Genomic DNA, 23,295 nt, shown 5'->3' on the forward strand with positions numbered 1-23,295 from the left:
GCCCTTTATCACTTTCTTTCCATATAGAGAGCAAGGGAGTCATTTTCTAAAAGTTAGAAAGAGAGAAGGAGGAGCACCTTCGCATTTTCTTCCAAAGCAGCAAGGATCACGTTTACGCACTTTTCTGCAGAGATCCTTCTGCAATTTGCTGGGTTTTTCTACCCTTTAGCTTACATTTCCATTATTTCTTCATTTCTTCATTTGGGTTTGTCTTTAAACAATGATTTTTGAGTAGTTTATTGAGATTCTAGAGATGGGTTTGTAAATATTGATTTGTTTTGTGGTTTTGAACTGATTTGGCCATTTAAATGAGGATTGTTATATTTTGATTTATTGCTTGTGTGCTTATTGCCTTGCTTGATGAATGGGCCCTCATTAAGTTAAGTTTTAATCCTTAATAGATGGACTGAAAAGTGAATATTGGGAATGGATAATCTTGCAATAAACTTTATTTTCTTGGTATTAGAAATAAGCTAAGAAGATTAAGGGGAACTTTCCAAAAATCAATTAGAGCTTTAAATGGGTTTTTGTTAGGTTTGAAATACCATGAAAACAGGGTTTGATTTAATGAAAACCAATTTTGAGATGCTTGAAAAAGGTTTCAAAAATTTAAGAATTGATTTCCCTCAAAATTGCAATTCTCATGTGTTTGGCTAAATTAGGGATAAACCACATGCAAACAATATTGAAAATCCAATCTCTAGAATCAATTTAATTTTCATTGAATTTAGATTTAAATCCTCCAAATCTCATAAATAGCAATTTCAATTTAAATCCAATATCTAGAATTACTTTATATTTTTTTAGATTTAATTCTTCTTAATTTCATAAATAGAAATTTCAAATTAATTTTTGGTAATCTAGTCTAATTAATTTTAGTTAATTGTTTGATTTAGCATTAATTCCTTAAATACCAATTTTAATTCCAAATTTCATTTTACATCTTTAATTTTTGTCTTAATTTTAATTTTTAGATTTTATTTTTAATATCTTTTAATTTTTGTCATTCTAATTAGCTTATACTTTTATTTCCAATTTAAGCACAATTCCCTGTGGGATCGATATCATTTTTTTAAAAACTATACTACTATGACCCGTGCACTTGCGGACACACCGTACCAAGTTTTTGGCGCCGTCGCCGGGGAATTGTTTGTTTTTAAGTTGGATTTTAATTGTTTTAAGCTAATTAGAATTTTTATTTTTCTTTTATTTTCACTATTGTTCCTTGTGTTTTTCAGGTACTTTTCTTGTTTATGAGACGATCGAAAAGCACAAGTGACACTGAATTGCTGTTCAATCCTGAAATTGAAAAATTCTGTCGAGCCAATAAAAAGGAATACAAGAGAAGAAAGGAAGCAGAAAAAGAAGAACAACAAATATTTGAGCAAGAGGAGACAATAGAAAATATGGAGAATCAAAATAGAGTTATTGGTGGAAACAATGGAGGAAATGAGCAAAACGGGCAAAATGCTGTGGTTAATCAAAATGATCCTCAAAGAAGATCCATGTTAGACTATGCTTTTCCTAGATGTACTGATGTGAGAGATAACAGACCTATTATTGGAGCTAATCAATTTGAATTAAAAACTGGTCTTATTCAAATGGTTCAGAATTCACAATTTGGAGGTAGCCCACTTGAAAATCCTCATTCTCATTTGAAGAAATTTTTGATGATATGTGGTACACAAAGACAACTGAGTTTCGATGAAGTTATTCGGCTCACCTTATTTCCATTCTCTCTTCGGGATTCAGCATTGGAGTGGTATGACTCACTTCCACAAGCTATTATAGCTACTTGGGAGCAGCTATCTCAAGCTTTTCTATCTCAATTTTTCCCACCTGGGAAGACCACTCATTTGAGGAATTTGATGGTAGCTTTTAAACCAAGAGATGATGAAACTTTGTATGAATCTTGGATGAGATTTAAGGAGCTTGAAAGGCAATGTCCTTATCATGAAATACCCAAATGGATGATTGTTCAAAATTTCTACACCAGAGTTACTCCAGCCATAAGAAACACAATTGATTCACAAGCAGGAGGAGATTTCATGAGAATGACAAGTGAAGAATGCTATGATCTATTAGAGAAGATTGCTCATAATACCCATTTGTGGGGAAATCCTAGAACACTTGAGCCAAAGAAGGCTGGGATCTATGAACTTGACTCAGTTAACTACATGAATGCAAGATTTGACCAGTTGACTCAGCTTCTTAGTGATTTTTGCACAAAAGCAACAACCTCAACTCCTACAACTATGCAACAAGTTGCCTTCACAGATGGAACTCAAAGTTATGGAGTTGATTACTCTTCTTATGGTGATGATTATTTGCAGGAGCAAGCTGCTTATGCAGGAGGTTATCAACAGAAACCTATGGGAAATGCTTACTCTAATGTGAACAACTCAACATGGAGACCACAAGCAACTTTTGCTCAACAAGGCCAAAGCTCAAATTATGCTCATAACCAGCAGTATGTGCAGCAGAATAGGCCTCAATTTCAGCCTCAATTTCAGCCCACAAGGCAGCCACCACCGGGATATCAAGCAAGAGCACAACAATCCCTTCCACCTCATGAACCGAAGCCATCTTTGGAGAACATGATGGAGAAATTTTTTTCTGAACAAAGCAAGATGAATAGCAAATTGGAGGAAGAAATGCAACACATGAGACAAACCATGGATCAATTACAAGTCCACAACCGCATGTTGGAGACTCAATTGGCGCAACAAGCAAGCTCATCGGGAAGCAATTCCTATGGGAAACTACCTAGCCAACCACAAAACCCTCATGAACAATGTAAGTTAGTGACCTTGAGAAGTGGTAAAAAAGTTGGTCAAGAGAGTGAAAACAAGAGAGAAGAAAAAGAGAGCACAAAAGAAGAAAATTCAGTTGAGAGCAAGAAAAATGAAAAAGAAGAAGAAAGCAAAAGTGAGCAAGATGAGGGAGAGAAACCATACATCCCACCTGAACCTTACAAGCCCACCCTTCCCTACCCTCAAAGATTCATCAAGCATAAGCTAGACAAACAATTTGGCAAATTCCTTGAAGTGCTAAAGAAGTTGTATATCAATGTGCCATTCACTGAGGCACTATCCCAAATGCCAAGTTATGCCAAATTTTTGAAGGAGATTCTTTCCAACAAGAGAAGGCTAGAAGATTATGACACCATCAACTTGGGAGAGCAATGCAGTGCTATAATCCAGAAGAAGTTACCTCCCAAACTCAAAGATCCAGGTGTGTTTTCCATTCCTTGTCATATTGGTGATAATTGTGTGGCAAATGCCTTATGTGACCTTGGAGCTAGTGTCAGCCTAATGCCTCTTTCAATTTATGAGAAGTTGAATATGGGAGAGTTGAAGCCCACAAACATGTATCTTTCATTGGCTGACCGTTCAATTAAGTATCCAGAAGGCATTCTTGAAAATGTGCCTATCAAGGTTGGGAAATTCTATATTCCGTTGGACTTTGTCATTTTAGATATGGAAGAAGACACAAAAGTTCCTATCTTATTGGGAAGACCCTTTTTGGCAACAGCTGGTGCATTAATTGATGTAAAGGGTGAGCAATTGACACTTAGAGTCGGAGATGATCAAATGATATTCAACATCAATCCAGCCATGAAAAGGAAACATGAAGAAGTTGAGTCTTGTTTGCGGATAGACATTATTGATGAGATTGTTCAAGAGCATTTCAGACAAAGCTATCCACAAGACCCACTTGAAAATTGCTTAGTCCATGGTGGGAGCATTGATGATGATAATCACAACATAGCTGCTTTTGCACAACACTTGGAGAGTTCTCCACCACATCCTGAAGCCACAATTTTTCAACTTGAAGGAGTGCAAAATTTGGAAATCAAACCACCATCATTAAAGGTAGAGGATGCCCCAAAGGTAGATCTTAAACCTCTTCCTTCCAACCTCAGGTATGCTTTTCTTGGACCAAATGAAACATATCCTGTTATAATTAATGCATCATTGACTAATATTGAGATTGACAAATTGTTGAGAGTTTTGAGAGAATATAGAAGAGTTTTGGGTTATGCAATTGATGATATAAAGGGAATTAGCCCAACAGTTTGTATGCATAGGATTTTCCTTGAGCCAAATAGTAAACCTTCCATTGAACACCAAAGAAGATTGAATCCTACAATGAAGGATGTTGTGAAAAAGGAAATCCTAAAATTACTAGCTGCTGGAATTATTTACCCTATTTCTGACAGTGAGTGGGTTAGTCCTGTGCATGTTGTACCAAAGAAAGGTGGGGTGACAGTTGTTAAAAATGAGAATAATGAATTGATACCCACTAGAACTGTTACAGGTTGGAGAATGTGCATAGACTATAGGAAGTTGAACAATGCTACAAGAAAAGACCATTTTCCCCTTCCTTTTATGGATCAAATGTTAGAGAGATTAGCCAAGCATTCATTCTTTTGTTACTTAGATGGATATTCTGGTTTCTTTCAAATTCCAATACATCCTGATGACTAAGAAAAAACTACCTTTACCTGTCCCTATGGCACCTTTGCCTATCGAAGGATGCCATTCGGATTGTGTAATGCACCTGGCACATTTCAAAGGTGCATGATGGCCATTTTTTCTGATTTTATTGAAGAAATTATGGAGGTCTTCATGGATGACTTTTCAGTTTATGGCACTAATTTTGATTCATGCTTGACTAATTTGTCTAAAATCTTGCAGAGGTGTGCTGATAATGATTTGGTGTTGAATTGGGAGAAATGCCACTTTATGGTCCAAGAGGGGATCGTTTTAGGGCATTTGATCTCAAATAGGGGAATTGAAGTGGATAGAGCTAAAATAGAAATTATTGAAAAAATGCCCTCCAACCATCACAAAGGTGTGCGGAGTTTCCTTGGACATGCTGGGTTTTACCGGCGATTTATTCAGGATTTTTCTAAACTTGCTAAACCCTTAACAAATCTTTTGAATCATGATGTTAAATTTGATTTTAATCAGGATTGTATGGTTGCTTTTTGCAGGTTAAAGACGGCCTTAACAACAGCTCCTATCATGCAACCCCCGGATTGGACTTTGCCATTCGAAATCATGTGTGATGCAAGCGAGTTTGCTGTTGGAGCTGTCCTTGGCCAGCGAAAAGATAGAAAACCTTATGCCATTTACTATGCAAGCCGAACCCTTGATGAAGCCCAAGTCAATTACGCTACAACTGAAAAGGAGTTCCTTGCGGTAGTATTTGCACTCAATAAATTCCGTTCTTATTTGGTCAACTCAAAGGTAATTGTTTTCACTGATCATGCAGCAATAAAGTATTTAATGAGCAAGAAAGAAGCTAAATCTAGGTTGATTAGATGGATATTGTTACTTCAAGAATTTGATTTGGAAATAAGAGATAAAAAGGGTGTTGAGAATGTGGTGGCTGATCACCTTTCTAGGATAAAAACTGAAAATAAAGATGATGAAATTGTGCCAATTGATGAATTTTTCATGAATGAGCAGTTGTATATGTTGAATTCTGCACTTCCATGGTTTGCTGATATTGTGAATTTCTTGTCTTGTGGTGTCTTGCCACCTGATTTATCTTGGCAGCAAAAGAAAAGATTCTTGCATGATGTTAAATTTTATTCCTGGGAAGAACCTCTTTTGTTTAGAAGATGCAATGATGGAATAATTAGGAGATGTATACCAGAGGAAGAAATAAATGATGTTATTTACCATTGTCATTCCTCTGAATATGGTGGTCATTTTAGTGTCTCAAAAACTGTTGAAAAAGTCTTGACATCAGGTTTCTATTGGCCTAAAATGTTTAAACATGTGAGAGATTTTGTAAGCAAGTGTGATAGGTGCCAAAGGGTAGGCAACATTTCCAAAAGAGATGAGATGCCCCAACAATCCATATTAGAAGTTGAATTATTTGATGTGTGGGGAATTGATTTCATGGGGCCATTTCCATCTTCTTATGGGAATAAATATATCTTGGTAGGGGTGGACTATGTATCTAAATGGGTAGAAGCTATTGCTACACCTACCAATGATGCAAAAGTTGTGGTGAAATTTCTGAAAAAATTTGTTTTGACCAGGTTTGGTGCCCCACGTGCCATAATCAGTGATGGTGGTAGCCATTTTTGCAACCACCAATTTGAAAAATTGATGAGAAAGTATGGGGTAAAGCATAGGATTGCCACACCATATCACCCTCAAACCAATGGCCAAGTAGAAATCATAAATAGAGAAATCAAGCAAATCTTGGAGAAAACTGTTAATAAGTCCAGAAAAGATTGGTCCCTTAAATTAGATGACACTCTTTGGGCATATAGAACAGCATTCAAAACCCCCATAGGAACTACACCTTATAGGTTAGTTTTTGGGAAATCATGCCACTTGCCCGTAGAGTTAGAACATAAAGCTTATTGGGCCATTAGAGCAATCAATTTTGATTTACAAGCTGCTGGACACAAAAGATTTTTGCAACTTGATGAATTAGAAGAGTTGAGACTTGATGCTTATGAAAATGCTAGGATCTATAAAGAAAGAACAAAAAAATGGCATGATAAGCATATCAAGAAAAAGGACTTTAAAGAAGGAGATTTGGTTCTCTTATTCAATTCAAGGTTGAAATTTTTTCCAGGAAAATTAAAATCAAGGTGGTCCGGTCCATTCAAAATTGTGAAAGTTTTACCTCATGGTGCTGTGGAAATTTTTGGTGAAAAATCTGGTAATTTCAAGGTAAATGGACAAAGGTTGAGGCATTATTTAGCTGGTGAGCCAATTGAGAAAATAGCAACTTGCTATCTTTCTCATTCTCCATGAAATTTTGAGTGAGTATGGTCAAGCTAAAGACCTAAACTTAGCATTTTTGTACATAACTCATAATTTTCCATTAATTCTTTATTTCTTTTATATATTTGTTTTAAGCTTTTCTATACTCCTTACTCAGAATCTAACATTGTTCTAATTTCCTTGTGCAGATGGGATGCAATTCATTGCAAGCAAATGAGCATAAAAAAAAATTGTTTTTGTGTTAGCTCCCCATGCTAAAAAAAAAAAAAAAAAAAAAAAAGCCCACTAAACCATAAAAAAAAAAAAAAATTCATGTATTTATTTTAGTTGCTTAATTCATTAGTGTTTTTAACTTGTTTAGTTAATATTCTGCTTGTGTTGTTTTTCCTTTACTTGAACCATTTACTTATTCAGTTTTTTTAGTTCCTCATAAAATACATTTTTCTTTTATGTTTTTAGTACATTGCTCACTTGCTTTGATTTGCTACTTTGGATTTACACTTGATGGCTATATTTTTGAGCTTAACCTCTCTATTTCAACTTTTTGAGTTTAATTGATTTAATGAATTCCATTGCACTGTTTCTTTTGCAATGAGTGCAGCAGCTGTCCAAATTTTATTTAATTAAATTGGCTGTACTTCAATGAGGTAACAATTCTCATCTCCGCTTGTGTCACTTTCAACACAAGTTGTGCTATCGCTTATGCAACAGGGTAATAATTCTTTATGCACATATAGCCAAATTATCCCATTCCTTGCACTCTTTTAACATTGAGGACAATGTTCATTCTAAGTATGGGGGAGAGGGTAAATTTTTTGCAAAATTACTTTTTCCTTTTTCATTTAGCGACACACTCATACTTGTACATATTCACATACATACACTTGCATATAGCTTCATACACTTAGTTATGCATACTTAGTTACATATAGGTTGACTATACATTTACACTCATGCATTTCATTCATTCATTTAAAATTTTTGGATTTTTAAACCAGTTTTTGAATTCCATAAGTTGCTTATTCAAGCAATCCAACTTGCCTTTAGATGGTTAGTGGAATGAAAGTTCCAGCTGGGTACAAAGTCTTAAGCATTATTCTTTCTCTTACTTAATAGCTGAAAATTAATACATTCATCTAGGTATGCAGATTCTGATTAGTTATTTTGAGTTTTGAGTGTCTGGATAAGCCTTTAAGAAAGAAAATGGTCATTGTCGTCTCACCATTCCTAGAACAAGCATCTTAGATCTTTCAAAGCGAAATTTTTAACCTGCATTTGATAAGAATATGATTTAGGCATTTCTTCATATTTTAAACCTCACATTTAGCCTTAACCTACCTTAATTTCATTTTAACCCTTGCAAACCCCCTTGAACCTTAATTCCCTAATTTCTTTGGAACCCAAATCATTTACCTAGCCATAAAACCTAAACACTACCACCTATCTATGAGAATAATATTTTAGTAATTAAGTGCATAAAAAAATATATAAAAAAAAAATCTCGGAGGATTGAAACATCTTGAAAAGTGCTAGAGTAATTGTGAAAAGTTGAAAAGGTCACCAAAATATCCCAAAGGTAATTTTGGGTGTGACATGAAATAGGGACACATACAAAATCAAAATAAAATAAAATAAATAAGCATAAAAAGTAGTCCCTTTGTATAATCATTGTGATAGCACTTGAGATTCATTGTGAATTTCTTTCCTCTTGACTTGATAAAAAAAAAAAAAAAAAAAATGGATGCACTTTGAGTTTCATGATTAATATTATTCTCATATTTTGTTTACCTTATTCCCTTTCTTTGTTAACCACAATCTTACCCTATTAGACCCCATTACAACCCTTAAAAAGACCTAATGATTCTTTGAAAAATGCTTGTTACATTAGTAGAGTTAGATCTTTTATGCTTGCATATGGGTTTGGCAATAAAATCTTCCATACATTACTCACCATCTATTTGAGACACATTGGCTATCTATTTCATTTAGGTTTGTTTTGGCACAATTGACTCTTGTAGCTGGTTGGTATTTGTTGCTTGGGTTGATTGGTTAATTCTTAGCTATTCTGTAATTGTTGAGAGTGCTTGCTTCATTCTTTGTGCTTTTGCTGGTGGCAACTTGGAATGTTGGTGGCTAGAGGTAAGTTGGTGGTTTGGATTAGTGAATTTTGTGTTTTCAAAGACTGATTCTATTCCCTTCCAAATGAGTTTCAATGAAATTTTTGCTTGAGGACAAGCAAGAGTTTGAGTATGGGGGAATTTGATGCATGCATTTTATATCATCATTTAGGTATAATTTTTGCACATAATTTACCCTTATTCATAGCTATTATTTTAGATATTAGTATATATTTAGTCAATTTTACAATTTTCACATTTCTTAGTTTAATTTTTGGAATTTATTTGCTTTGTAGGTTAAATCTGGAGAAATTTGATGAATTTTGATCAGAGTAGCCATTTGGAGGAGATTAAAGTCGAATTGCAAAAATTTTGAAGTTGAGTTAAAAATGGCCGAGAGCGACACAACCTGCAGCACAACCGAATTAGCTTATGTCGCAGGTTGTGTCGATCGTCAGATATTCACGCCGAGAGCGACACAACCCGCGACACAACTGACTCGGCTTATGTCGTTTTTACTGGAAAATAATTGACGTGGCATTTCCGTTACTCCAGCTTTTTACCTCACTTTCTCTGGATCTTTCCCCCTTTTACCCATTCTAGAACAGTCCCCTCGCCTATATAAAGTGCCCTTTATCACTTTCTTTCCATATAGAGAGCAAGGGAGTCATTTTCGGAAAAGTTAGAAAGAGAGAAGAAGGAGCACCTTCTGCATTTTCTTCCAGCAGCAGCAAGGATCACGTTTCTGCACTTTTCTGCAGAGATCCTTCTGCAATTTGCTGGGTTTTTCTACCCTTTAGCTTACATTTCCATTATTTCTTCATTTCTTCATTTGGGTTTGTCTTTAAACAATGATTTTTGAGTAGTTTATTGAGATTCTAGAGATGGGTTTATAAATATTGATTTGTTTTGTGGTTTTGAACTGATTTGGCCATTTAAATGAGGATTGTTATATTTTGATTTATTGCTTGTGTGCTTATTGCCTTGCTTGATGAATGGGCCCTCATTAAGTTAAGTTTTAATCCTTAATAGATGGACTGAAAAGTGAATATTGGGGATGGATAATCTTGCAATAAACTTTATTTTCTTGGTGTTAGAAATAAGCTAAGAAGATTAAGGGGAACTTTCCAAAAATCAATTAGAGCTTTAAATGGGTTTTTGTTAGGTTTGAAATACCATGAAAACAAGGTTTGATTTAATGAAAACCAATTTTGAGATGCTTGAAAAAGGTTTCAAAAATTTAAGAATTGATTTCCCTCAAAATTGCAATTCTCATGTGTTTGGCTAAATTAGGGATAAACCACATGCAAACAATATTGAAAATCCAATCTCTAGAATCAATTTAATTTTCATTGAATTTAGATTTAAATCCTCCAAATCTCATAAATAGCAATTTCAATTTAAATCCAATATCTAGAATTACTTTATATTTTTTTAGATTTAATTCTTCTTAATTTCATAAATAGAAATTTCAAATTAATTTTTGGTAATCTAGTCTAATTAATTTTAGTTAATTGTTTGATTTAGCATTAATTCCTTAAATACCAATTTTAATTCCAAATTTCATTTTACATCTTTAATTTTTGTCTTAATTTTAATTTTTAGATTTTATTTTTAATATCTTTTAATTTTTGTCATTCTAATTAGCTTATACTTTTATTTCCAATTTAAGCACAATTCCCTGTGGGATCGATATCATTTTTTTTAAAACTATACTACTGTGACCCGTGCACTTGCGGACACACCGTACCAACTTTAAAAAAATTATTTTAAAATAATAGAAAAAACTAAATAGTTTATGAATTAAAAAATAAAAAATTAAATAATATATTTTTTAAAATAGAAGAATTAAAATGCAGCGTAAATAATAATTTTTCCATAGTGTGTGCACAAAGCATTTGGATTTGATAGATATCGTTAATTCTTGTTCAAAAATGCCTTTATGGCTCATGGATGATGATTTTCCCCATAAAAAGATGAAAACAAAATCAAAGAGAGAGAAAAGAAATGGTAAAGCGTGCTTACTGTGTCATCATTCCTAACCCATAGGGTATATCAAAGACACAGGCAAATCGGTGGAAAGCAAATTCTACAAAGTGCCCCCCGTAATTCTCGCTTCATGATTTCTTTCACAATTTGGCTCCCAAAAACTTTATTAAAATCTCTATCTGTTCTTCCTGGGAGAAAAAAGAAACATGAAATTTAATTACCCTTTGTGCTTAAATACCTGGAAATTGGCCACCTTATGCTAATAAAAATTGTTAGCCTGGAGGTATGGTGGTCAACATAGGCTTTTGTTTCAAGCATTATGATTATCAACATTCATCACATTTCCAAAAGCAGCATTGCTTTTCCCTAATTTACTGTATCACAAATCCAAACCCACCATCATATTATTTTGTCTAAGCTTTTCATCAACCCAAAGCAACCTCTCTGCTCTCTGCTCTGCTATTTCCATTTTAAAAACCCAGCAAAGCTACCCTTTTCCCTGTCAGAAACACCCATCCCTCTCTCTCTCTCTCTGAACAAAACAATGACTACCCACAGAAAAATGGATAGTGAAGACCAAGAAACCTTGTTTCACTCTTACCCATGTGCTTACTACGTGCAGAGCCCATCCACCATTTCTCATGCAAACAGTGCAGACCTCAAGACCCACAATCTTGAATCCACATTTCACTCTCCATCAAGATCCGATACCAATATTCTCCTCAATAAAAACCCAGAGGTTTCAAGATTCACTCTCTCCCGCTACTCCTCCTCTCGTGGCTCCAACAACTCTTTCTTGAATGAGAAGAAGATTAGTGGAGATGAGAATGGTGTCAACCGTTTGATCATTGTTGATGGGCATGGACTTGGTGAAGGTGGTTATGGGGTGGAGGAGGTGGAGGAGGATGAGGATGAAGAGTATTATTATGGGAGGAAAGGTGAGCTGTGGTGGAGGTATTGTTCTTTTAGAAGGAGCTCTTCTTGTGCTTGGGTTTCTTTGCAAATAAGTTGGAGATTTTTGGCGAGTTTGGGAACTGCCTTGCTTGTTTTCTACATTGCTACTAGGCCACCACCACCCAAGTTGTCAATCAAGGTACACGATCTATAGCTCTTTTATCTGCTCATAGGTATCATTAAACTTTGAAGTTGCATTTCTTCTAGTGACAAGTGATAACCGATGAACAAATTAAATAGAGTATGTGAACGTGATCCAGCTCAAAATCTTAGGCTGAATGGGCAGCCTGCAAGCTACTAATGGGCCCAAAGTGGTCTCAAAATAGTGAACTGAGACTGGTCTTACAATAGATGGGTTTGTCGTTTAATGCCTAAAAGCCCATAAAATTCTTTGACAGTTTGATAGAATTTTTTTTTTAATTTAATAGAAAATCCACGAGGTATAACAAAACCCATTATTAGTTTCTGATATATTTCCTAGTACCAAGTGACCAGTAAAACAGCTAAAGTTTTATTTTATTAATAAAATAATCTATAAAATTTTATTTTATTATAAAATAGTCCCTACATCTAAACATTGTATTCAAGTATTATTTATTTTATATTTGAATAATTAAATAAAATTATTTTTAATTCTAAATTGTTTTAAATTGAAAAGTAATTAATAACAGTAAAATTAATTTATTGATAAAATTTAAATTTAAGGACTAAATTATAATTAAAAACAAACAAAAAACTAACTTGTGAGTTTTGCTATACTTAAGGACTTAGTTGTAAATTATTATTATTATTATTATTATTATTATTATTATTATTATTATTATTATTAATTTGATTGAAAGTGAGAAAATTGTGATGCAGATGGCAGGCATCCAGCAATTCGGACTGGGGGAGGGAGTAGATGGGACAGGTGTTACAACTAAGATCCTCACCTGTAATTGTTCAATGGATCTTCTGATAGAAAACAAGTCTAAACTCTTTGGCCTTCACATTCAACCTCCTTTAATGGAAATGTTCTTCGGTCGCCTTCCTTTTGCAACGTCAAGAGTAAGCTTATGTTATCCCTTTTAAATTTTACTTTCAAATTCCTCATATAGCTATAATTTGTTTTATATGAGATGTGATCTCAACTAAGCAGGGTCCAAAACTATATGCTGATACCCACGGCTCAACATTGTTCCAATTGTCCGTGGGAACAAGGAACAAACCCATGTATGGAGCCGGAAGAAACATGCAGGACATGTTAGAGTCTGGAAATGGATTGCCAATTCTGATTCGAGTTAGCTTGAGCTCTCATTTTCGAGTGCTTTCGAACCTTATCGACCCAAAATACCATCACCAAGCAGAATGCCTGTTATTCTTGGATAGCAAATATGATAACAAACATCGAACTCAAGCTTATAACAGCACCTGCACAATGTCTTAACCCTTCTAGCTTCTTGTGTATTACAGAGAGAATGATTAGAACTCTTCTTTTTTAATTTGTTTCAGCATATATATGTATGAGAGATCAAGAACAGTGAGGATTATACATAAATTGTAAGAAAGGTTCAAAGAAATTATGTGCTTATAAGTATAACAAGGGTGGTCTATGTAAAATTTTAGATTATATTTATAATACGTTTATTATGACAATTAATTATAGTAAATCTCATACAGATTCTATCATAATTAATGATCAGAATATGTTTATTGCACATAAATCTTTAGTTTCAATTCGCAAGCTAGAAATAAGCAACAAAATCATACACACAATCCATTCCTAATTTCACTAACTGGTCTGCAAAACTATTAGCCCCACGAAGTGTGTGAATATATGACCAAAAACTAGTCCTTTACATTAAAAGTTTAATTGAGGGTTAACCAAAAACTCATATGACCCGACTCGAAGCTAACTCGATCATTTGATTTGATTCTATCAATATAAATTTTAATATGATAGCCCTTATCAACAAGAGATAATTAAGAGAGGAAGGACCACCATATTAAGTCAGTGAAGCACGGACAAGTTTATATATTTATTATCCAAATTATTGTGCAATTACAAGCATTACAAAACAAAACATACCTAAATGATGATAGAAGCCCAACACCGATCTAATTTAATGCAGCACATTAATTATAAATCCAATTAAAAGCTTGAAAATTACAGGATTCTAATTAATTTTCTGTCTTTATTCATGGAGAAGATAAACTTTACAGCTTTAGCTTTAAGGAATATTAATTATTGTGGGTTTCAATTCTGCATATTGATTGCAGTGATGAAAAGCAGTATTCCTTATAAAGATGATCTTTTTGAATAGAAAGCCCTTATCAATTTTAAGAAGCCACTAATAATTAGTAGACACTAGTGAAATCTTAATTAGGTCATCTCCAAGAACCAAGAAATAAGGGATAGGGATACAATTTATTTAATTTTGGGAATTTTTTTTAATATATGTGAACCAATTTATAGAAACCAAAACTAAATCCTCTTTTCTTAGGTAGCATATTTTATAAACGTATTTTTAATTTAATGGAGGTACGACAGGTTGAGTAAAATTAATGAGCTAATATCAAAAGTAGTCGTCTTTCTTTTTCAGATAAAAAAATTTAAACTCGAGAGTTTTCCACTTTTTGCATGATAATAAAAATACTTTTAATTGATTTAATGGTCCATATATTTAAACATGCCTATGCACTTATAACAGATAAAGTTAAAATGACTACGTTTTGAAGCTAATTTTATTTTCTAATTCCAGACAAGCTAATTAAACCTAGACATTGACCTAATATCCCACTTAAAGTTGAATTGTGTTTTAGCACTATTCATTGAAGCCTAGCTTAAAAGAAAAATCCTAGCATTAATTGCCATTACTTTATCAGCAACATTCACTAATCTTGAAGTCAGGTCACACCTATGGTGCAATTAAGTGATTATTAATCCCTAATGCAATGAGATATTATCTTGCTAAGTATAAATTAATATAAGAATTTGGAGTGATGTCTACTTCCTTGTAAGATACTTCTTTCTTATGCAAACCACTTTATTTTTATTATATTTTATACAAAATTTTTTAAATAAATTAATATAAGAATTATTTAGGTGTATGCCCGAGTTAGGATATTACAAGATTCAAGCTTGTAGGTGATCCATTAATTTAGACTAGATTTTATACCCAACAAAATTAGTTAAATCGGCAAGAATACTAACTCCTTTTCCTTATCAACAAAAATTTGACTATAATTATTTAGGTTCTATTCAACAAAATCTTTTAATATAGTATTTAATATTTTGATTATAGTCAAAACACTACCTCTTATTTATACTATTTGGTAATATAGTGTTTATACTAGTATTTAGTGGTTGAGGGAGTAGTTTATAAAAAGTTACCCCTCCTAAAGTTTAGAGGTTGAGGAAGTGGTTTATGAAAAGTTACTCTCAACTTTTAGAGATTGAAAGAGCATTTTGACTAAAATTAACAAGCTGATACCATTATTTTTATATTTAACAGCTAATCTAATAATTATTTTTGCTAAATATTTTTTCTTTAAATTACTATATAAATAATTAACCACTAATAGCTAATATCTAACAACTGACAGCAATTAAAACAGTTAATAGCTACTAGAACAATTAATATTGTCGAACAAGAACCTATTCTAAATGTATTAACTTATATGCACTCTTAAAATTGCCTAGGAGCCTAGGAAAGAGATTTAGTAGGACAATTAATTAGTATTTAAAAATGAAGTGAGCAACAATGGAAAATGTTCGTTCGCACATTGGAAATTAAAGTAAAGCTTCTCCATGCACTAGGGGGGCACCTGGTTTTCAAGATATCTATAAATTTTTTTGCTTCATATGAATATTGCATTTTGCTAGCAAGCAATTATCATCATACTCTCCTATTGTTCAAGTAGATTTATACATTAATTGATCAAGTGGGTTAGTTAAGTCTAAACTTTCTGATAGAAAATATTAATTGTGGGCGACACTAGAAATTGATCATCAATCATTAAGAAAAAGAGCAATATCTATGATATCTAGAATTCCTTAAGCAGTACTCATTTTAGATGCAAATAAATGTTATTTTAACGTGGTCTATATATATGCAAAAAAAAAAAAAAAAAAAAAAAAGAAGAGGATTTCGTAATGGAAATAAAGACTCTAGATCAAAAGCAGAATGATTAGTGTACATACTACAACAAATATGAGAATTAGCAGTAAAAATTTTGTAATAATATTAATTTTGTTGTCTATAAAGTTAATACATAATAACAAAATGAACAACTACTGCTAATGATATATAAAAAAAGATATAATAGTAATTCATTAATAGTATATTGCAGTTATGATTGTTGCTACTAATAAGTTTTTTTTTAGCAACTATAATTTTGTAAAAATCTAAAATGACCTTGATACAAAAGATAAAAATGAAAATAAGAGCCAACAAAAACAAATAGAGTTTTGCTTTGAAAGGAACATCCAAAAACTTCAAAAGATTATTAGAGCATTAATTAGTTAATGTAAAAATTTCATTAGCATGCATGTTCCTAAACATAGAAATTAATTAAAGAAACTTATCATGTAAAGATGGAGGGAGCAACAATGGTGGACTAGGGAAGTTCTCTCCTAGTCGTAGGCCTCTCTAATCACTAATGGTGCACTTAACTAATAGTTTATGTATATAAATTTTTGCTGTTAAGCATTATTAGAAATCACTTATGCACTTCATGATCTATCACACTACCAAATATTGCCAACATTAATTTTGTAACACCACTCTCTTATTAATCACCATTTATAATAATATTTCTTATTTTTTAAAAATAATTATTATACATCGATCAATTCTTCTATATGCATGCCTGCCAAAATTGGAAGTTCCACTACTATATATGAACCTCATCTTCTTATGTGGGAAAAGACAGCATATAGTTGGAATTTTTGTTCAACTTCATAAAACATTCGTTTGATTCAAGTTTGTTGAAGCAAGTGAGATCGTACATTATTTAATTTTTTTCCTACTGAAATTAAAATTTAATAAATATTTAATTTAATTAATTTCTTTTTTTTATCAATTCTCATATTTTTATTGAAAAAAAATTTAATTCTTTTAATTTTTAAAAAATAATTTTAAAAGAAATCGAAATTCAACCTGATTATATTAGAATTCAATTGAAATTTTTTTTTTTTACAATTATTTCAAAGAAGACTTTATAAAAGTTAACAAAATAAAGTGATACAATCGTTTGTGATGGAAAATGTTAAGAAAAAAAATAGTATTTGAAAAGTACGTTGTGATTTAGACATTTTTAAGTAAGATTTTATAATTTAAATTTTATAATAAAATGGTATTTTATGTTCACATTGATTAACTAAAAGAATAAGGCGGTCTCAAATTTAAGTTTCCATCTATTTATTTTAGAATTCCACTATTTCCGCCATATCTTTATCCTGGCTGAAATTTAGAATTCCTCCACATACGAGGGGCCAATCTTAACTTGAAATCTTATCGCTTGAGATTGCATTGCATGTGTCTTCCACACGAAAGTAGATTCCAAGATTTCCATAGTGGCTTTATGATATGGCAAAACTTATCCTCACCACATGTTCATATATTAAATATCTATATTTTTGCTTTATTGCTTAAGAATTTTATCATGAAAAGAAAACAAAGGGACAATCATTAGATCAAAATTTTGTTTTTGAGTTAGGGTATGCACATGCATTCTTAATACATATAATCTATAGTGCATAAGAAAAAGCTTGATGACTAGAATCCAATTCATATTGAAATTGGCATGGCATGCGATAATAATGTGGTTGCCACACGAAAGTGGATTCCATTGTATTAGTTTAATCGAACTTGACATCGTGGCATCCAAGGCTTCCACACGAAAGTGGATTTCTTTTTTTCTTTTCTTTATGTGAACAGAGTTTCCTCCGTATAAGTAAGGGTTTATAATAAAAATTACATATCAGTCACTAAGAAAATCGATTGATAAGACTCAAATTCTCAACCTTACGAGAGCGTGATTAAGTCTTGTCAACTAAACCGACCTTCGATGACCATAAAGATGTACTTCATCTTTATATCATTTATTCTTGTATGATATATGCTTGATGAGTTGCCTCAAGATTATGTCTTCACCTTTTAGAAACCATTTTTGGGTTTTTTTTTTATATATAAATTTAAACAAAATGCAATTTTCGATTGTGAGAAGATATATATTTCACCTAAATAATTTGAGAAGACATAATATCTTCATAATCTACCTAAACAATGTTTATCAATCCATTCTTTTTATTAGCATAATTACAGCAATTAGCATGATTATAGGAGATTTATGTAGCATAATCACAGCAATTATTATTCTTGTCTAAATTAGCTCATATTCTCATGTATAAATAGATGTAATATCTCTGTAAATAAGACATAGATAAATACACAATCCTTTTCTTCATTACTTGTATTCTTTATTCTAACATGGTATCAGAGCCGTAAAACTTTTATTTCTAGTTTCTAGGGTCTCTCTTCTCTCTCTACAACCTGTTCTGGTTCATTCTTTCATTCTTGTTATTATACCATTTTTTTTTCTCCTCATCTTATTATCAATGGAGAAATATGATATTTCAAAACCTATTGCAACAGTTCTGACTGGTTCCAACTATAATCTTTGGGTTCAAGGAATGAAAAGTTTTTTGATAAGTCTCAAGCTTTGGCGTATTGTTACCGAAGATATCACTACGCCGACAAGAGAGAACGATGAAACTGATGCAAAATTTGCTGACCGTCTTGAGGATTGGGATAGTAAAAATCATCAGATCATCACCTGGTTTCATAATACCTCTGTCTCGTCCATCCACATCCAATTTGCTAATTATGACTCTACAAAAGAAATCTGAGATTTTTTTGCTAATCGATATCAGACCACTGGACTTGCCCACTATTATCAGTTGTGGACTACTCTCATAATCTGAAACAAGAAGCAGGTCAATCTGTAAATGATTTTCTTGCCCAGGTCTAACCTATTTGGAATCAAATATCTCAGGCCAAAATCAGTTAAAATCATCTTCATCTCATTCAAGTTCTAATGGCTCTTCGATTAGAATATGAGGCCGTTCGAGTGTCCCTGCTACATCAAAATCCACTCCCATCATTGGATACTGCTATTCAAGAGATTATTTTTGAAGAGACTCGTCTCAGTTTGGATAAAACTCCTCAATTTGAAACTGCTCTTGCAACTACTCGATCCTCACATCAGAAATCTGGCAATCAACTCTTTAAGAATTGTAATCAAATTGATCATGCTTTTGCATATTGTCCTACTATAGAATGCAGATATTGTCATGGTTACGGTCATATTCTTGAACATTGTTCCACACGCCCTCCAAGACTAAAAGGAGGGCATTCTAAATTCAAGAATGACTCAAAGCCTGGATCTTCATCTGTCACTGCTGTTGCTGCTACTGAGGGTTCTACTGCCATCACCATGAGTGATCTTGAGGAACTATTCAAATAGGTTATCTCTTCTAATTCTTCTGCTGCCATGTCTGCCACTCTAGGTAATTTTTATTGGCTTTTTGATTCTGCATGTTGTAATCATATGACCACTAATCTTAAATTTTTATCTTCTGCAAAATCTGTATCTTCTTTACCACCAATCCATACTGCAAATGATACTAAAATGAACATCACACATACTGGTCATGTGTCTACCTCAAATCTTCATCTCCCTGATACCTATTATATTCCTAATTTGGCACTCAATCTTATTTCTGTTGGTCAGTTGTGTGAAAAAGGACTAAATGTTATTTTTTCTCCCCATGGTGTCCAGGTACAGGATCCACAAACAGGACAGATTCTTGGGAAGGGTCACAGAGTGGGTCGATTATTTGAGCTTGCACTTTTACATCTTCCTCAGAGATTTGTGTTTGCAGCTACAATCCCTAATTCCTCCATTCACCAATGGCATTTTTGTCTTGGTCATGCTTCTGCCAGTAAAATTCAACCTTTAATTTCTCGTGGATTATTAGGATCTACTAAGTTTGAGTCATTTAATTGTTTAAATTGTCACCTTGCAAAACAACCTGCATTATCTTTTTCTCATAATAATACTACTTCAGACACTCCTTTTGGTTTAATTCATTCTGACATTTGGGGTCCTTCTCCTATTTCTTCAATAAATGGTTTTCGTTATTTTGTGATATTTATTGATGATTATTCTCTGTTTACTTGGATATATTTTTTGAAACATCGATCTGAGTTATCACAAAGTTACATCACATTTGCAAAAATGATTAAAACTCAGTTCTCTTGTGACATTAAAATTCTCCGAACAGACAATGCCATGGAATATCGGGATACTACTATACTTCATTTCTTAGTCAACAAGGCACCGTTGTTCAACGTTCTTGTCCTCACACCTCTCAACAGAATGGGCGAGCTGAGCATAAGCATCGCCATATTCTTGATTCATGCGTACTCTTCTTCTTTCTGCCTCATGTCCAGAAAAATTTTGGGGAGAAGTAGCTCTTCATGCTGTTTATATTATTAACCGTCTTCCTACCTTGGTTCTTCATAATTTATCTCCTTTTGAAAAGTTGTTTGGACAACCTCCTGACTATTCCATCCTTAAACCTTTTGGATGTGTTTTTTTTGTTCTTTTACAACCTCATGAACATACCAAATTAGAACCCCGTGCTCGTCTATATTGTTTTCTTGGTTATGGAATTGAACACAAAGGGTATTGTTGTTGGGATCCTATTTCTAATAAGTTACGCATCTCTCGTCATGTTTCCTTTTAGGACAATATTATGTTCTCTTCTCTTTCCAAATTTTACTACTCTGTCAATACTGACTCTCTATTTTTCACTGGCTTCTCCAAAGAGTTGTTTCCAAGTCCTGATCCAGGTGATTGTGATGTGCTCAATATTAGCCCAACTACACCTACCCCTGTTGAATCTGCACCAGTTGTTGATCTAGTACCTGTGCCTGCATCTCCTCCTAGCACTACTCTTCGTCGTTCTACCCGTGTAAGAGAAACTCCTCATTATCTTTCTGATTTTCACTGTTACTCTACTATTGCAACCCTTCATAAGCTTCGTTCTTATCGTGAGGCAAGTACTGACCCTCTTTGGTAGCAAGCTATGACTGACGAACTTCAGTTTTTAGAGAAAACTCATACTTCGGATTTAGTTGATATTCCACCAAACAAGACCCCCATTAGTTGCAAATGGATTTACAAAATCAAGACCTATTCTGATGGAACTATTGAACGCTACAAAGCTCGCTTGATAGCCAAAGGGTACACTCAAGAGTATGGTATTGACTATGAAGAAACTTTTGCTCCAGTGGCCCGATTAACATCTATTCGCAGTCTCTTAGCTATTGCTATAGTTCGTAAATGGAAACTTTTCCAGATGAATGTCAAAAATGCTTTTCTTCATGGTGATTTAACAAAAGAGGTTTATATGCATCCTCCTCCTAGTTATCATTCTCCTCATAAGGTTTGCAAACTTCGGCGAGCCTTATATGGATTAAAACAAGCTCCTAGGGCCTGGTTTGCCAAATTTAGTTCCACTCTTGCTCAACTTGGTTTTCTCTCTAGTTCACATGATTCTGCATTATTCACTCACCGAACAAACAGTGGTATTGTTCCTCTGTTGCTTTATGTTGATGATATGATAATAACAGGAAATGATTCATCTGGTATTTCAGAGTTACAATATTATCTCAATCAACATTTTGAAATGAAAGACCTGGGTTCTCTCAGCTATTTTTTGGGTCTTGAAGTTTCTCAAAATTCTGATGGCTATTATCTATCTCAAGTCAAGTATACATCCGACTTACTTTCTCGAGCAAGCATCACTGATAGCAAAACAGTATCAACCCCATTGGAGCTCAACTGCAAACTTACACCTCTTGATGGCACTCTTCTTGATGATCCTACTTTATATCGACAGCTTGTCGGGAGTCTTATTTATCTCACAGTTACTCGACCTGATATTTAATATGTTGTTCATCTGGTTAGCCAGTTTATGTCTGCTCCTCACTTAACTCATTTCTCTGCAGTACTTCGAATCATTCGTTATATCAAAGGCACTCTTTTTTATGGTTTGCACTTTTTCGCTACCTCCTTCCTAGTATTATCTGGCTACTCTAATGCTGATTGGGCTAGTGATCTGACAGATCATCGCTCTACAACTGGTTATTGTTTCTTCTTGGGTAATTCTCTTATCTCTTGGCGTAGCAACAAGCAAACTGTTGTTGCACGTTCTAGCATAGAATCTGAATATCGTGCTTTTGCTGATGCTACATCTGAATTACTTTGGTTATGGTGGTTATTAACTGATTTGAATGTCACTCATTCTTCTGCCACAATGCTTCATTGTGATAATAGAAGTGCCATACAGATTTCTCATAATGATGTATTTCATGAGCGTACCAAACACATCGAAATTGATTGTCATTTTGTACGTCATCATGTTGCTCATGGCACCATATACTTGATTTCTGTCTTCTCTGTCAGCCAAACTGTTGATATATTCACTGATACGGTGTGTCCGCAAGTGCACGGGTCACAGTAGTATAGTTTTAAAAAAAAAATGATATCGATCCCACAGGGAATTGTGCTTAAATTGGAAATAAAAGTATAAGCTAATTAGAATGACAAAAATAAAAGATGTAAAATGAAATTTGGAATTAAAATTGGTATTTGAGGAATTAAAACTAAATCAATCAATTAACTAAAATTAATTAAACTAGATTACCAAAAATTAATTTGAAATTTCTATTTATGAAATTTGAGAGGAATTAAATCTAAATTCAATAAAAATAAAGTGATTCTAGAGATTGGATTTAAATTTGGATTTAAATTTAAATTGGATTTAAATTGAAATTGCTATTTATGAGATTTGGAGGATTTAAATCTAAATTCAATGAAAATTAAATTGATTCTAGAGATTGGATTTTCAATATTGTTTGCATGTAGTTTATCCTTAATTTAGCCAAACACATGAGAATTGCAATTTTGAGGGAAATCAATTCTTAAATTTTTTTTGAAACCTTTTTCAAGCATTTCAAAGTTGGTTTTCATTAAATCAAACCCTGTTTTCACGGTATTTCAAACCTAACAAAAACCCATTTAAAGCTCTAATTGATTTTTGGAAAGTTCCCCTTAATCCTCTTAGCTTATCTCTAACACCAAGAAAATAAAGTTTATTGCAAGATTATATATCCCTAATATTCACTTTTCAGTCCATCTATTAAGGATTAAAGCTTAACTTAATGAGGGCCCATTCATCAAGCAAGGCAACAAGCTCACAAGCAATAAATCAAAATGTAACAAATCCCATTTAAATGGCTAAATCAGTTTAAAACCACAATACAAATCAATATTTACAAACCCATCTCTAGAATCTCAATCAACTACTCACAAATCATTGTTTAAAGACAAACCCAAATGTATAAATGAAGAAATAATGGAAG

At 33.1% G+C, this 23,295-nt stretch overlaps 1 protein-coding gene and 1 non-coding gene across 2 annotated transcripts; one reads left to right on the top strand and one right to left on the bottom strand.

The window, feature by feature from the left end:
- Positions 1 to 1,853: 1,853 nt before the first annotated feature.
- On the bottom strand, positions 1,854 to 1,960 carry LOC131182743 (small nucleolar RNA R71). The gene has a single exon (XR_009151003.1). It is a non-coding gene; the product is annotated as a small nucleolar RNA R71 (small nucleolar RNA).
- Positions 1,961 to 10,994: 9,034 nt separating this feature from the next.
- On the top strand, positions 10,995 to 13,460 carry LOC110635729 (uncharacterized). The gene is made up of 3 exons (XM_021785155.2): positions 10,995 to 11,957; positions 12,680 to 12,865; positions 12,957 to 13,460. The coding sequence occupies exons 1-3, from the start codon at positions 11,409 to 11,411 to the stop codon at positions 13,242 to 13,244; spliced, it is 1,023 nt and encodes a 340-aa protein (XP_021640847.2). The 5' UTR covers positions 10,995 to 11,408; the 3' UTR covers positions 13,245 to 13,460.
- Positions 13,461 to 23,295: the final 9,835 nt, after the last annotated feature.

Source organism: Hevea brasiliensis, chromosome 8 (genome assembly GCF_030052815.1).
Source record: "Hevea brasiliensis isolate MT/VB/25A 57/8 chromosome 8, ASM3005281v1, whole genome shotgun sequence".
NCBI classification, from domain to species: domain Eukaryota; kingdom Viridiplantae; phylum Streptophyta; class Magnoliopsida; order Malpighiales; family Euphorbiaceae; genus Hevea; species Hevea brasiliensis.

Bases quoted from the DNA above. Each gene is read 5' to 3' on its own strand.
- LOC110635729 (XM_021785155.2), top strand. From the start codon at position 11,409: ATGACTACCCACAGAAAAATGGATAGTGAAGACCAAGAAACCTTGTTT. The intron at 11,958-12,679 runs GTACACGATCTA...ATTGTGATGCAG, and splicing joins CACCCAAGTTGTCAATCAAG to ATGGCAGGCATCCAGCAATT. The intron at 12,866-12,956 runs GTAAGCTTATGT...TCAACTAAGCAG, and splicing joins TTCCTTTTGCAACGTCAAGA to GGTCCAAAACTATATGCTGA.